At 36.4% G+C, this 13798-nt stretch overlaps 1 protein-coding gene across 1 annotated transcript in view; it reads left to right on the top strand.

Annotated features, from left to right (window-relative positions):
* The window catches only part of LOC128068267 (A disintegrin and metallopeptidase domain 3-like), a 128281-nt gene that overhangs the window by 15348 nt on the left and 99135 nt on the right, over window positions 1–13798 (top strand). Inside the window, exons 4-6 of the mRNA XM_052661391.1 lie at window positions 4660–4738; window positions 11441–11517; window positions 11974–12151. Of these exons, the coding sequence (XP_052517351.1) occupies window positions 4660–4738; window positions 11441–11517; window positions 11974–12151 (334 nt within the window). The remainder of the gene's footprint in view (window positions 1–4659; window positions 4739–11440; window positions 11518–11973; window positions 12152–13798) is intronic.

Below are 13798 nucleotides of genomic sequence, written 5' to 3'. Positions count from 1 at the left end.
CACCCGTGGTTGATTCATGTCAATGTATGGCAAAACCAATACAGTATTGTAAAGTAAAATAAAGTAAAAATAAAAATTAAAGAAAAAAAATAATGAGTCAGCTCTTCACATCAGGTGGCCAAAGTATTGTCTTTTATTCATTAGTTTTAAGTTATTTATATTCTATGTATGGCTTTATCTTTCTGTTTTTATACTTTTGCTCCATCATCAATTTGTGAGAAGTTTTGTTTTCTCTGGCTATTACCACTTTATCTTTTCTGTAGTTGTGAAAATAGCATGTTGAATATTGATGTTTTCTTCCTATATTTTGGGGGTTTATTGCTATAAAAAAGAATTTTCAAATAATCCTTATATTCATATTTTTTCTCATAGATTCTCATGTTCTCATGTTCTTCTTAAAGATCCAAAAGTGATACCATAGCATCCTATATTTTAAAAAATTCTCTTTCCATTTGAGATGTAAATCCACTACTTTCAGTTTCTTTATCGGCTCTATTTGCATTTTCCTTCTTTTTTGAAGCATTTTTTTTTTAAATTGCAGTTTTCTGCTGACTCAGGTATTATTTAGTTAGAATATTTTCTTCAGAAGGAATATGTAAATACTATGCGTCCCTAATCATAGATCTGTGGATGTCTTTTTGTTCTCATAATTAAATAACATTTTGGCAATGTGTAGAATTTTGAGTCATATTTCTTTTCTATACATTTTTGTAATTTGATACGGTCTATTTTAAGTTTTCCAGTATGTTTTCTTTGTATGGGTGAGTGTGAGTTTCTGTCTATATGTCTGTATATTACATTAATAGTCCCTGAAATATCCAAAGTCCCTTAATGTTTTCTTTTTAATTTTCAGCCCGTATACCTTATTTTCTTCCATGGGGAATCTATGCTTTCATCCTGCATCTTATTTCTCTGTGCTGTATATCATATTCTATGACTATGATCAAATCTTTATTTTTGGTGTGCATTCTGCCAACATCTTTCTTCTTTATTGGCTAAACCTTTAATTATGTTTACAGCAAGCAAATTTTCTTGGATACATTTATTCGATTCTTTAATATTAACTGCCTGCCAATGCAGGAGACGGAAGAGATGTGGATTTGATTCCTGAGTCAGGACTGTCCCCTGGAGGAAGGCATGGCAGCCCACTCAAGTAATGTTGCTTTCAAAATTTCATGGACCCTGGGGTACACATGTCTCTTTCAATTCTGGTTTCCTCGGTGTGTATGCCCAGCAGTGGGATTGCTGGGTCATAAGGCAGTTCTATTTCCAGTTTTTTAAGGAATCTCCACACTGTCCTCTGTAGTGGCTGTACTAGTTTGCATTTCCACCAACAGTGTAAGAGCGTTCCCTTTTCTCCACACCCTCTCCAGCATTTATTGCTTGTAGACTTTTGGATCGCAGCCATTCTGACTGGTGTGAAATGGTACCTCATTGTGGGCTGGTGCACTGAGACAACCCAGAGGGATGGTACAGGGAGGGAGGAGAGAGAGGGGTTCAGGATGGGGAACACATGTATACCTGTGGCGGATTCATGTTGATGTATGGCGAAACCAATACAATATTGTAAAGTAATTAACCTCCAATTAAAATAAATAAATTTATATTTTAAAAAAATCTCATGGACACAGGAGACCAGTGGACTAGAGTCCATAGAGTCAAAGAGTGGAACACAACTGAAGGGATATAGCATTCACATGTCGTGTATTTTAGTTTCATAGTATCTTTTTTTTTTTTTCCTTCTCCAAATGGTCTGCTTGGAAAGCTTATTAATTTTTCTTGAACTTAAGATTGTTCTTGTCCGTCAACGCTACTTCATTAGAAGCTAGCTTTTAAATTTTGCCTTTGATTTGTTTTTCATTTCCTTTTGTTGGATATTGTTTTTCTTTCAGTGCTCACTTGTATTTCCCTTATGTGCTTAGTTGCTCAATCATGTCCGACTCTTTGCAACCCCGTAGGCTATAACCCAGCAACCTCCTCTGTCCATGGGATTCTCCAGGCAAGAATACTGGAGTGTGTTGCCATTCCCTCCTCCAGGGAGGCTTCCCAACCCAACGATCAAACCCAAGGCTCCTGCATTGCAGGTGGATTCTTCACCATCTGAATTACCAAGGAAGCCTGATTTTCCTTATATCACTGATAAAGGCAGACTGGTGTGTTGTCTCATATAAAAAAGCAAAAGGTGTGGTTTTGGTAAAGAGCCTAGGATGAATAAACTTACAAACTAATTTTTTCTCATTTTAATAATTCTTGTCAAATATCTGTGAAGGTTTTTACTTCTAATTTCTTTTTTCCAGGAATTACTGTTGGATTCCCACTCTGCAACCTCCATTTAAATTCTTACAGTTATAAAATGTAGCTCTGTCCTTGTTCCAGAATTCATGTTCTAGATGCTTTCACCTCAGCCCATCTGGGCCATTCAGATTCTTTAATCATTATATACACTGATATATAAAGATATACATAGTATATCACTTCAGTATACATATATGTATATGTGTGTGTGTATATATATATATAATATATTTGAATCTTTTTGTCTAGACATCATTAAAAATTAACTATACTTCACTAACAATTTTTTTTTCAAAAAAAGAATGAGAGCAAATAAAGCAGATATGAATAGAAAAGTAGTGACAAATAAACACTCCGTTAATGCTTTAGTTTCTCTCTATCCTGGTGTTCAGAGGCTTCTTGATGTTTGGAATCCTTGAGAAATCGAGGGTCCTTGGACTCTTTGGTCAGTAGAAATTGTTAAGTGGCCAGACAGGAATTCAGGCAAGGCTTTGTTGAGACTGGTGCTGCAGCAGGAGGGAGTGAAAACAAGCAACAGGTTCCCTTGCTCGCTCTCTGAGGAGGGTGGGCTAGTTCCTCATGTGAGGTAAAAGTCAGGGTGGATTGGTGGTCCAAGGCCACTCTGCTCACCACAGGAGAGGCTAATGAATCTGAGAGACGAGGGGTTGAGACTTTATTTGGGGAGCCAGCTGACCGAGAAGATGGCAGACTAATGCCTCAAAATAACCGTGTTATTGGGGTCTGAATGCCAGATTCTTTTATTGATCAGAGATGGGGTGAGGTGAAGTAGCAAAGTAAAAAGACCTTGACTCTTGCAAACATCTCCTAGAATGCCAAGTCTCAGGCAGAGGATGTGTTAATTTCTTCCTTCCTGCCATCTACAGCACGTGGTTCTGAACAAAGGCACTCCAGTTTACAGTCAGGCAGAGGGACAGGATTCTCTAAGGCAGGCCATTCAATTATAGTAACCAAAGCAACGAAAAGCAAGTCAAAGAAATGGTTCCAACATGGAGTCAGAACTGGCTTCTCTGCAACAGTCTGCAGGTTCCCTTGGTGGTGCTGTGTACAGCATCATGCACAGTGCCTTGCTGTGAGAAAACTCCTGGCACCTCAGAAGTGGTAGAGTCACTTTGTGGCCTTTTTGTGTCTTATTTGTTCATACTTACCCAGACTGCTCATGCAGGCAGTTATTTTTAGTCCCTTATAGTTCCTTTATCATTTGTTACTCAAGGAGACATTGGCCTAGATCAAGCACTCCGGTAAAGAGTTCAGGTCCCACCCTATCTCATCCCTACCTTAAACATGTTAGATTATTCCAAGATAATCAACATCCACCTAGTAAGAAGCTTATAGTGTCAAACTCTATTTATATCACATTTATGTAAAAATAACATATGATATTTGAGCCAAAGACTAGAATCCTTCTTCCAAGCAAAGACTTTGAGATGTATTGTGTGGTTCTACAATTTTTCTCCTACTGCTTCAAGAGAAGCAGTTTCCATAGAAGGACCATGTCTTTTCCTAGGTTCCAGAAGGAAAGCATTGTGGAGTTGAATCTGCAGTTACCTTGTAAACCACATTTGTTTTAATTTTAAAACACCTGGGATTTGTAGGTTGTTTTTTAGCCTAGGATAAGTTATGAAAAAACAATTAATGAAATAAGCATGAATTTTTTCTCATTTATCAACCCATGGCTGCTTATTAGCAAATTATAACAAAAGCATTTATGCCATGAGATGTATAGATGGTTGAATCTATAAAAACTTTGCTTTTGGGTATTGGAAGTTCTGGATTTTATTAGACATCAATCTGTGTCATTACAGTGCCCACACCTGTGTCTGGTCATTCTGGTTCTTGTTTTCTCTTATATACATAACACGCTATCAGAAAGAAAGGTAGACAATGGAGAGATGAACCCACTTCAGTTCAGTTCAGTCCCTCAGTCTTGTCTGACTCTTTGCAACCCCGTGGACTGCAGAACGCCAGGCCTCCCTGTCCATCATCAACTCCCAGAACTTACTCAAACTCATGCCATCCAACCATCTTATCATCTGTCACCCCCTTCTCCTCCTGCCTTCGATCTTCCCCAGCATCAGGGTCTTCTCCAATGAATCCATTCTTTGCATCAGGTGGCCAAAGTATTGGAGCTTCAGCTTCAGCATCAGTCCTTCCAGTCAATATTCAGGACTGAATTCCTTTAGGATTGAATGGGTTGATCTTCTTGCAGTCCAAGGAACCCATTTCATTTTTGCATATTTAAGCTTATAAAGTGGAAAGTAATGTTTTTCTTAAATGTCATAACTCTGGAAGTTACTTTTAATAATGCTGTTATTAAAACAAAGTTTATTGTTTTGGTTGAATTAGGTCATTTTTAGACTCTAATCTCCTGGTGTATTCATACAACAAATCGGGGGTGTTATATCCAGATTCTTCATTTATAAAGGTAAATTTTACTTTATGTTTTGTAGATTTTTATCCTTTTGTGGTAAAGGTATCATTGGTGGGAAGAATGAGCCTCCCTTATGCTCAGCCAGATTGTTGGGCAAGCAGATTGATCACAAACCCAAACATAATGTGGCTGTTGCCATGAAAACATGTTGAATAGAATGAGCATTTTAGAATGAAACTCAGGAATCACTTAATTGAAAAGGTCATTTACATTCACTGGAAGTAGTTGTAGGAATTTGAGAGGAGAAAGAAGTGGGGAAAGGAACTCAGAAGCCTCTAAACACAGGGTGAATTTTTGTTGACGGTGTCATAGGAGCTGAGCAGTGGAAGGAACAGTGGAAACCACTTCACAGAAAGAGTGCAGAAAAATAAAGCTGCTATAGCATATGGAGTACTAAATCCTAATATGTTTACATGAAAACCACAGAAATTTGAATTATATCCCCCAATGCAGATAAGAGTCAAAAAAGGTTTAAAAGAATATGAAGAAGTTAGCTGTAGTCTAAGATATGTATTTTGCCAGAATAGATGATGAAGATACGAATGCAAGTGTTTGTTCAAATTCTGTTGCTGTGCTACGATTCAGAGAGAATGATATTTAAAATATGGTAACTGGTACAACATTTCTCTTTCTCACCATCTGCAAGTAGAAAGTAGGACAGAATCATGAGACACTTGGTTTCAGACATTAGACAGTTAAAAGAAAAATCAGGAATTCTTCCTCTGACAAAAAGGAAGCACAGAGGGTGAGTCTCACATTGAACTTGGTCCTCTGACCAGGAATAATGTCTTAACTATGGTACAAGAGTTGAATCAAATAGGACTTCTTATGAGTTTGGATTTTCTGAATTGTAGGGTAACGTATTCAGTCATTCACCACTAAGGATAATGTTAGAAATAGGTTTGGGGTTTTTTTTTTTAATATGGTCTTTACAAAGTTAAGGAAATTCACTGTTCCTAGATTGGTAAGAATCTGTTTGTTTTTCTGCCCCATGATGGGGAATGTAATTAATTGTATAAGATGTCTTTTCTGTATTAGTTGATAGATCATACGATGTTGAGATAGTGTATTGCTTTGACTGATTTTCAAATATTGATACAATACCTAGAAAATACCTTTCATATCTATAAAAATCCAAACTTGGTTTTGTTGTATGAAATTTTTATTTGTGCCTGGATTTGATTTGCTAACAATTTCTTGAGAATTTTTGGGGTCAAATTTCATGAAAAATATTGGTCTATGATTTTCTTTTTTTGTAGGGACTTTGTCTGATTTTTAGATTAGAGTAATACTGTCTGTCTGTGAAGTCGCTCAGTCGTGTCCGACTCTTTGCGACCCCATAGACTATAGCCTGTCAGGCTCCTCCATCCATGGGATTTTCCAGGCAAGAGTGCTGGAGTGGATTGCCATTTCCTTCTCCAGGGGATCTTCCCGACCCAGAAATCGAACCTGGGTCTCCCACATTGCAGGCAGATGCTTTATCATCTGAGCCACCAGGGAAGCCCAAATACATCAAAAAGGAATGCATTCTCTCTTGTTTTTCAGGAGGACATTGTATAAATACTTGTTAATTCTTAAGGTCCTTGGTAAAATTCTACAGTGAAATCCCTGGGCTTTGGGATTTTGCATGTGTGTGTGTTGGGAGCTATTAAATTAGCAATTCAATTTGTTTAATAGTCATAGGCAATTTTATTTGTCTGTTTTGTTTTTTTTTATGGATTGCTTTGGTAGGTTCTAGTTTTTTAAGTAATTGGTCTGTTTCATCTCAGGGGCATTTCTGCATGGAATTTTGTAATAGTCTTTATTATTCTTTTAATGACTTACAGGAGCTTTAGTGATGTGTTGGTTCATTTCAGTCATTGATGATATGTGACTCCTTTTTTCTTAACTGTCAGTCTTACTAGAGATTTTTCAATTTATTGCACATATCAAAGAATTGACTGTTTCTTGCTTTGATTTTCTTTGCTATTATCTTATTTTCAATGTCAGAGCTTTTTGCTGTATTTCTTTTCTCCCTGATACCTTGCTGCAGGTTTCTTTTGCTCTTCTTATTCTAATATGTTAAGGACAAAACTTAATAGGTGACCATTCATCTGGAAAAGATTGAGGGAAAGAGAAGGCTTAATGTCGTTTGAATCGGGAAATGTGACACCTCAGCCTTATCAAGATTATGGCCTATTTGGATTTGTGTGTGTGTGTGTGTGTGTGTGGATACATAAGAATTTCAGGATCATTTTTTCCGGTTCTGTGAAAAATGCTGTTAGATATTGTATAGGAATCACATTGAATTTGTAGATATCTTTAGGTGGTATGGGAATTATAACCATAAGAATTCCCCCAATCCATGATCATTGGGTCTCTTTCCATTGTGTCATAATTTCTTTCATCAGTGTACTATAGGTTTAGAATACCAGTCTTTCTCTTCTTTGGTTTAATTTAATCAAAAAATTTTATTCTTTTGGATGCTATTGTAAGTGGAATTGTTTTGTTAATTTCTCTTTCTGACAGTTTGTTAGTTTGTAGAAGCACAAATGATTTTTGTATGTTAACTTTATACTCTGTAGCCTTGTTCAATTTACTAATATTTTTCTTCTTTAACCTATGTAGTAATTGCTTTTATTACTTGAATTTTGAATGTGGAACCTCCTTTGCATATCTGGGATAAATCCCACTTGGTTTTGGTTTACAATTTTTAAATTTATTGTTGATTTTTATTTCCTAATATGATGTTGAGAATTTTTGCATATATGCTCATGAGAGATTTTAATGTGTACCTCTATTTTTTTTTTAAGTGTCATTGGTTGTTTTGGTTTTAGTATAATATTGGCCCACATAGCATGCGTTAGAATTTGTTCTGTTTCTATATTTTGAAGGAATGTACAGAGATTTGATATGGTTTACGCAAATGTTTGGCAGAATTCAACAGTGACAACATCTGGGCCTGCTTGCTGCTTTGCAATTTGGCAGGTGATCAATTTTGTTCAACTTCTTTAAGAGAATCAGACGTAGTCAGATTGTCTATTTCCTCTTACATGAGGTTTGACAAATGGTGTGTTTCAAATAGTTGGACCATTTTATCCAGGATTTAAAATTGGTGGACATAGAGTTGTTTATCTCATTCCTTTATTATTCTTTTAATGTACATGAGGCTATAGTAAAGATACTTCTTTTATACTACTGATATCAGTAATTAGTATCATCTCTCTTAGCACACCTGGAAAGAGGTTTATCAATTCTAAATATTTCTTTTCTGTTGCTTACTTTGGATTTAACTTGCTTTTCTTTTTTTCTAGTTTCCAAAGTGGAAACTTTAATTACTAACCCATAACTCCTGTAAGATTTGATCACTTTCGACTGTCTTCCTTTGCTCCTTTGATCTGTTGGAGTTGAATTGAGTCTTTCCTTCTGTCTGATGTAATCTGCTGCTGAAGACTTCTAGTGAATTTTTTCAGTTCAGTCATTATTCTATGGCTTCCCTGGTGGCTTAGTGGTAAAGAACCTGCCAATGCAGGGGACGGGTTCAATTTATGAGTTAGGAAAACTCCTTGCAGAAGGAAATGGCAATCCACTCCAGTATTCTCTTCTGGAAAGTCCCATGGGCAGAAGAGTCAGGTGGGCTACAGTCTTTGGGGTAGCAAAAGAGTTGGACATGACTTGGCAACTGAACAACAGCAGCAATTATTCTACAGCTCCATGATTTCTGTTTGATACTTTTAATATTTTATCTGGTTGTGTTTTCTTTTCAAACTCTCCCTTGGTTCATGCATTGTTCTCCTAACCTCAATGAGCATCTTTATGGGAACATCTTTATTTTTAATTTTTTATTAGGTACATTAAGTTTACTTCTCTAGTGTCAATTCAGCCTGTACCTTGTTCCTTTGTTTGAAATATCATTTCTTTATTCCTCATTTTACTTAACGCTCTACTTTGGTGTCTGCTTATTAGGAAAGCAGTCCCCTCACAGGGTCTTCATGAGTGGCCTTGTCCAGAAGGACACCCCCACAAACCAGCCCGGCCAGTGATTCCAGGGTCCTCTACAAGCTGTTCCTCTCTTCAGGTAGAAGCAGATCTCGGTCGGGTTTCCCTGCCCTGGCTCTGTCTCAGAAGGGATGCTCACTGTTCTCTGTCACCCCAGGTCAGTGCCTCTGTTCTCCCACAGACTGTACCGCGGCTACAGTGCTGCAAGATCTGAGAGTCAGATGCTGGTCCTTGGGGCAGTATTGGTGAAGTGGGAGCACTGCATTCAATCCGTCCACTATTGTCTCCTGCTGTGGAAGCAGAGAGGTGGGATTTTTCTTCTTCTCACTCTGTAATGAGTGTGGACAAGCAGGGAAGGGAGTCAGTGGTGTCAAGTAACCCAAGCCACCATCTCCATTGTGCTCTCATTGACTAGACTGCCCAGGTTTGGTGACCCTGTTGCTTGGGTCTTCTCCTCAAAAACACTGGGGTACTGTTTGCTTGAACAACACCTTCTCCTGCCCTGGTCAATCTGGAAGCTAGATTATCTCTTTCTAATCTAATCAAATCTCTGGGGCAGATTCTCTGGTGAACAGGCATCCCAAATCTCCCTACTGGCTTTGGTGCATCTGATGTTGCATTCACCAAAAGATGTGCACGAGCCAGTCTGTTATTTCATGGTCTCTCACAGATGGAATTGGTGCATTAATTGCTACTCACTTGGTGTATTTGTTGAAGGATGGCAGATGCAGGGATTTCTAAATCGCTGTCTTTTGACCAGTATTAAGCCTTTATTTCTTTGAATATTTTTTCTACTCTGCTAATTCTTTCCGGTACTCCTTCATGGATTCTAACATATATTTTTAAAAATTGGTAATGTTCCATGTGTTCTTGAAACTCCATTTATTTTCTTAATTAATTTTCCTGTGATTTATATATTGGGTAAATTTTTTCTTTTCCGTCCTTTTTTTTTGTTTCATATGTGATATTATACATGTTTCAATGCCATCCTCCCAAATCATCCCATCCTCTCCCTCTCCCACAGAGTCCAAAAGACTGTTCTATGCATCTGTGTCTCTTTTATTTACGCATCTGTCTCAGGTTCACTGATTCCGTCCCTTGCCATCTGCACTCTGCGTTTGTTCCTACCCAGTTTGGGTTGTTTTCTTTGTTTGGGTTTTTTTAAATTATATTATTCGGTTCTAATTTCTTAGTTGTTATTTTTAATAGCTTCTATTTCATTTCCGAAATTTCCTTATTCTTTCAGTTGTTTCAGGATGCTTTAAAATGTTCATTGAATGAGTATTTTTACAGCTGCTTTAAAATCCATTGAATCATTCCAGTATGTGGCTAATCTCAATATGCAGCATCTGGTGTCTTCTCACATTTTGTTGTGATATTCTTGGTTCTTGATATAGTATATAGTTTTAGATTGTATCCTTGTCATTGAAATCTTCTATTGTTGAAGGCAATCACCCTGTTTAAGTTCAAATTTAGTGTGGTTGTTGCTCCAGTGACCATTTAGCTTTCTTGGAACTTTTGATATTATTTTGTTGTCTTCATTCTTCCTGGCTTATGTGGAGCTCACTGGATCTCTGCCAGGGCAGCCCATGGCAGGAAACGTTTCTTTCTTGGGCCACCCTCTGTTACTTGGTAATGTTGGTTGATGAGGGAACCATATAATGGAGAACATTTCCTCTAGCTGTATGTCAGTCACTGGCTATCAATATGCTTCTCAGTCTGTGTCTGCTAGTGCCCCTGAGAGAGGAAGGTTTTTTATCTAGGCCACTCTTTGCTGCTTTGAGTTTGGAGTGTTGAGAGTTATCTCACGAGGATCATTTTCTCTTATTGGGCATGCAAGGCCAGGAGATGCATAAACTGTGATGCTGTCTTCTGCTGGGTAAAATGTTGGGACCTGGTTTGCATTCTACGTCTTTGTGAAGGTTTGTGGCATAGTTTACTGACACCACTGTGGGCAGAATTGGCTGCTACTGTTATCTGACAGTGGAGTGTGTATGCTCTGCCACTATCAGTTGGAGATAGGAGTGAAGTCGAGTATTGAGATGAGTGAATGCTTACTGATGGATTTGTATGTCTGGACACTAATGCCATAGAATCACATTCGTACATGAGAATGTGATGTTAATAGTGTGTTCATAGTCCCGGATTAACTGAGGAACAAGGCTGATTCTAGATATCATTACACTTCTTAAGGAAGAGGAAATATTCAGTAAAAGACTGTATCAGTGGAGAACATAGGAAGTGTAATGTTTTAAAAGTCCATTGAGAAGAGACTTTCAAGTAAAGATGATCAATATGAAAAAATAGTGAAGAAATGTCAGTTAAGATATTTTGGTCTTACTTAGAATAAAACAAATGAAATGCTCAGAGTGGAAGTCAAATTAATGCCAGTGATTACCTGAGGTAGAATTTTTAGACTATATATTCAAAATGTAGACTGAGAATGACAAGATATAGATCAGAATGTTATTTATGGAAAGTTCAGATTTACAGCAAAAATCCTTTGGGAAAGAATAGGAGTTGTGAATATTCAAAGTCAGAAGAGTAGCAAGGGGAAAAGACTGTAGAAAGATAAAAAGGAAAGGAAATGTCTGTTGAACTGTATAATGGAATGCTTAAATTTGATATTTGATGATGTCTAGAATGAGAGTTATCAATAAAATCAAACTCTTTGTTTGCTAATCATTACCGATGTATCTTTATATTACTCCTGTGCAGGGCCATTGCTTTTACCAAGGATATGCCACAGAGATTCCAAATTCAGCTGCGACACTTAGTACCTGCTCTGGACTCAGGTAATGACATATTCCAGAGATGTACCATAGTCGATATCTAGTGTGCCCTTTAACTTTTAGAAACTTCTTGAAGGGTAGATGGAAGACAAAGAAAATAGACACTTACACTGTGTTTCTTCTCATCTACTTTCTGTGCCTGCTTGTCTTATCTTTTCCACTATACTCTTTGTCTCTGCCAGGCTTGCAATTGTAAAATTTATTCAGAAATAGCTGTCATCAGAATGAGAAATATCCGTATTACTGAGCCACTCTAGAACTGCAATGACTCCTAAATGCTATAATAGAAGGAGGTAGAAAATTGGGTTTACACATTGATGGAAGTAGGTTGGGGCTATTATTAGATATTAGGGGACAAACTCATTATCAAGTTTCTACTTAATGTTTTCTTTTAATATTTATGTTTATTATTGAGAAATCCATATTTTTAATTTCTTTATTATGTATTTCAACATTCAGGGGATTATTGCAGTTTGAGAATGTCAGTTATGGAATTGAACCACTGGAATCGTCAACTACATATGAGCATGTGATTTATCCGTTCAGGGATAAAAAAAGTGATTTTTCTCCCATATCAGAGAACAATTCTACCACTCAATTTGCAGATCAATCCTACAAAATTCTTGTGAAATCAAATGTAAGTAACTCGTGTATACAAATTGTGATAAACATATTCACATTGATATCTGTTACATTTGGAAAACAAATTTAAAGTGATACTGGTTATAATAAAGCCTTTTCTTATAAGGTATTTAGTTTAAATATATTTTGCTTAGTCATATAATATTAAAAAATTTAACAACTGTAAATATGTAATTTAAAATTCTCACATATACCCAATTTTAAGTATTTTATGCAGATATGCCTTTTTTTTTACCTTTTTATAATTTTTATTTTTACTTTATTTTACTTTACAATACTGTATTGGTTTTGCCATACATTTACATGAATCCACCACAGGTGTACATGAGTTCCCAAACATGAACCCCCCTCCCACCTCCCACCCCATATCATCTCTCTGGATCATCCCCGTGCACCAGCCCCAAGCAGCCTTTTAAGTATTTTTATGCAAATATACACAAATATTAAATGAAAACATTAAGTAGAAATTTGATCATGACCTTTGTCATTTCCACCAGGACTTTTCTGGTGGCTTAGACGGTAAAGCATCTGTCTACAATGAGGGAGACCTGGGTTTGATCCCTGGGTTCGGAAGATCACCTGGAGAAGGAAATGGCAATCCACTCCAGTACTATTGCCTGGAAAATCCCATGGACAGAGGAGCCTGGTAGGCTACAGTCCATGGGGTCGCAAAGAGTCAGACACGACTGAGTGACTTCACTTTCCTTTGTCATTTCATATCTAAGAATAGTTCCATCTTGCTTGATTAACATGTAAATCCAGTTTTCTACCTTCTTCTATCTATTATTGCATTTAGGAGTCATTGCGGTTCTAGGGTAGCACAGTTCCACTTTCACTGAATTTTCATCCTAAAAATATAAAGGTACTCAAATTTGCTGATTGTAAGTGTCATGCATTTTGCCATTTAGTAACTTTATTAACTTTGTAAAAATAAATGTTAATTTTGATAGAAAATGCAAAAGTACAAACGAGGCAAGAATTGTTCCATTTCTCATTGTCTAGACATAGTATTCTTAGAACTTTGAGGCATTAGTTCTAATTATTTTACTCTTTTGAGTTATAAAGATGATTTATAAATGAAGGATTAAGAAAAAAATTACCTTATCATGTATTTTTCTTTGAAATTTGATTTGTGCTGTTAAAAGGATATGTTTTCACTTATCATTAAGTTACATTGCATTTATTATCATTTTCAATTAATGTTAGTTAATATTATTAAAAATTTAAATATAAGCAGAAGGATAATAAAAATTGACCATAATAGTATTCTCTAGACAAAAGGCTATTGTGAAATCCAGGACAATCATTTTGATATATTGTTTTTCATATACATGGCAACCCACTCCAGTACACGACTGAGGAACTTCACTTCAATGTATTATATATATATAAATTTAAAACATATGCTTTCATTATGGTATATTTTGCATATTTATATTTTTAACTTCAAGCAAGAAATACTGCATGAATGTACCAGATTTTTGAACAGTCACACTTTTCTTAAAATTGTTTTTATCTAGAAATAGGCATATTTCCAAGATTTTTAGATATATATATTCTAACTTCCTCCTTAAGAATGTTTGCACAACTTTACATTTTGCCATCAAAAGTTAAGAAAATGAAACTGTGTCCACATATTCAT

This window comes from Budorcas taxicolor, chromosome 24 (genome assembly GCF_023091745.1).
Source record: "Budorcas taxicolor isolate Tak-1 chromosome 24, Takin1.1, whole genome shotgun sequence".
NCBI classification, from domain to species: Eukaryota; Metazoa; Chordata; class Mammalia; order Artiodactyla; family Bovidae; genus Budorcas; species Budorcas taxicolor.
This window is presented reverse-complemented; position numbering and strand designations above follow the sequence as displayed.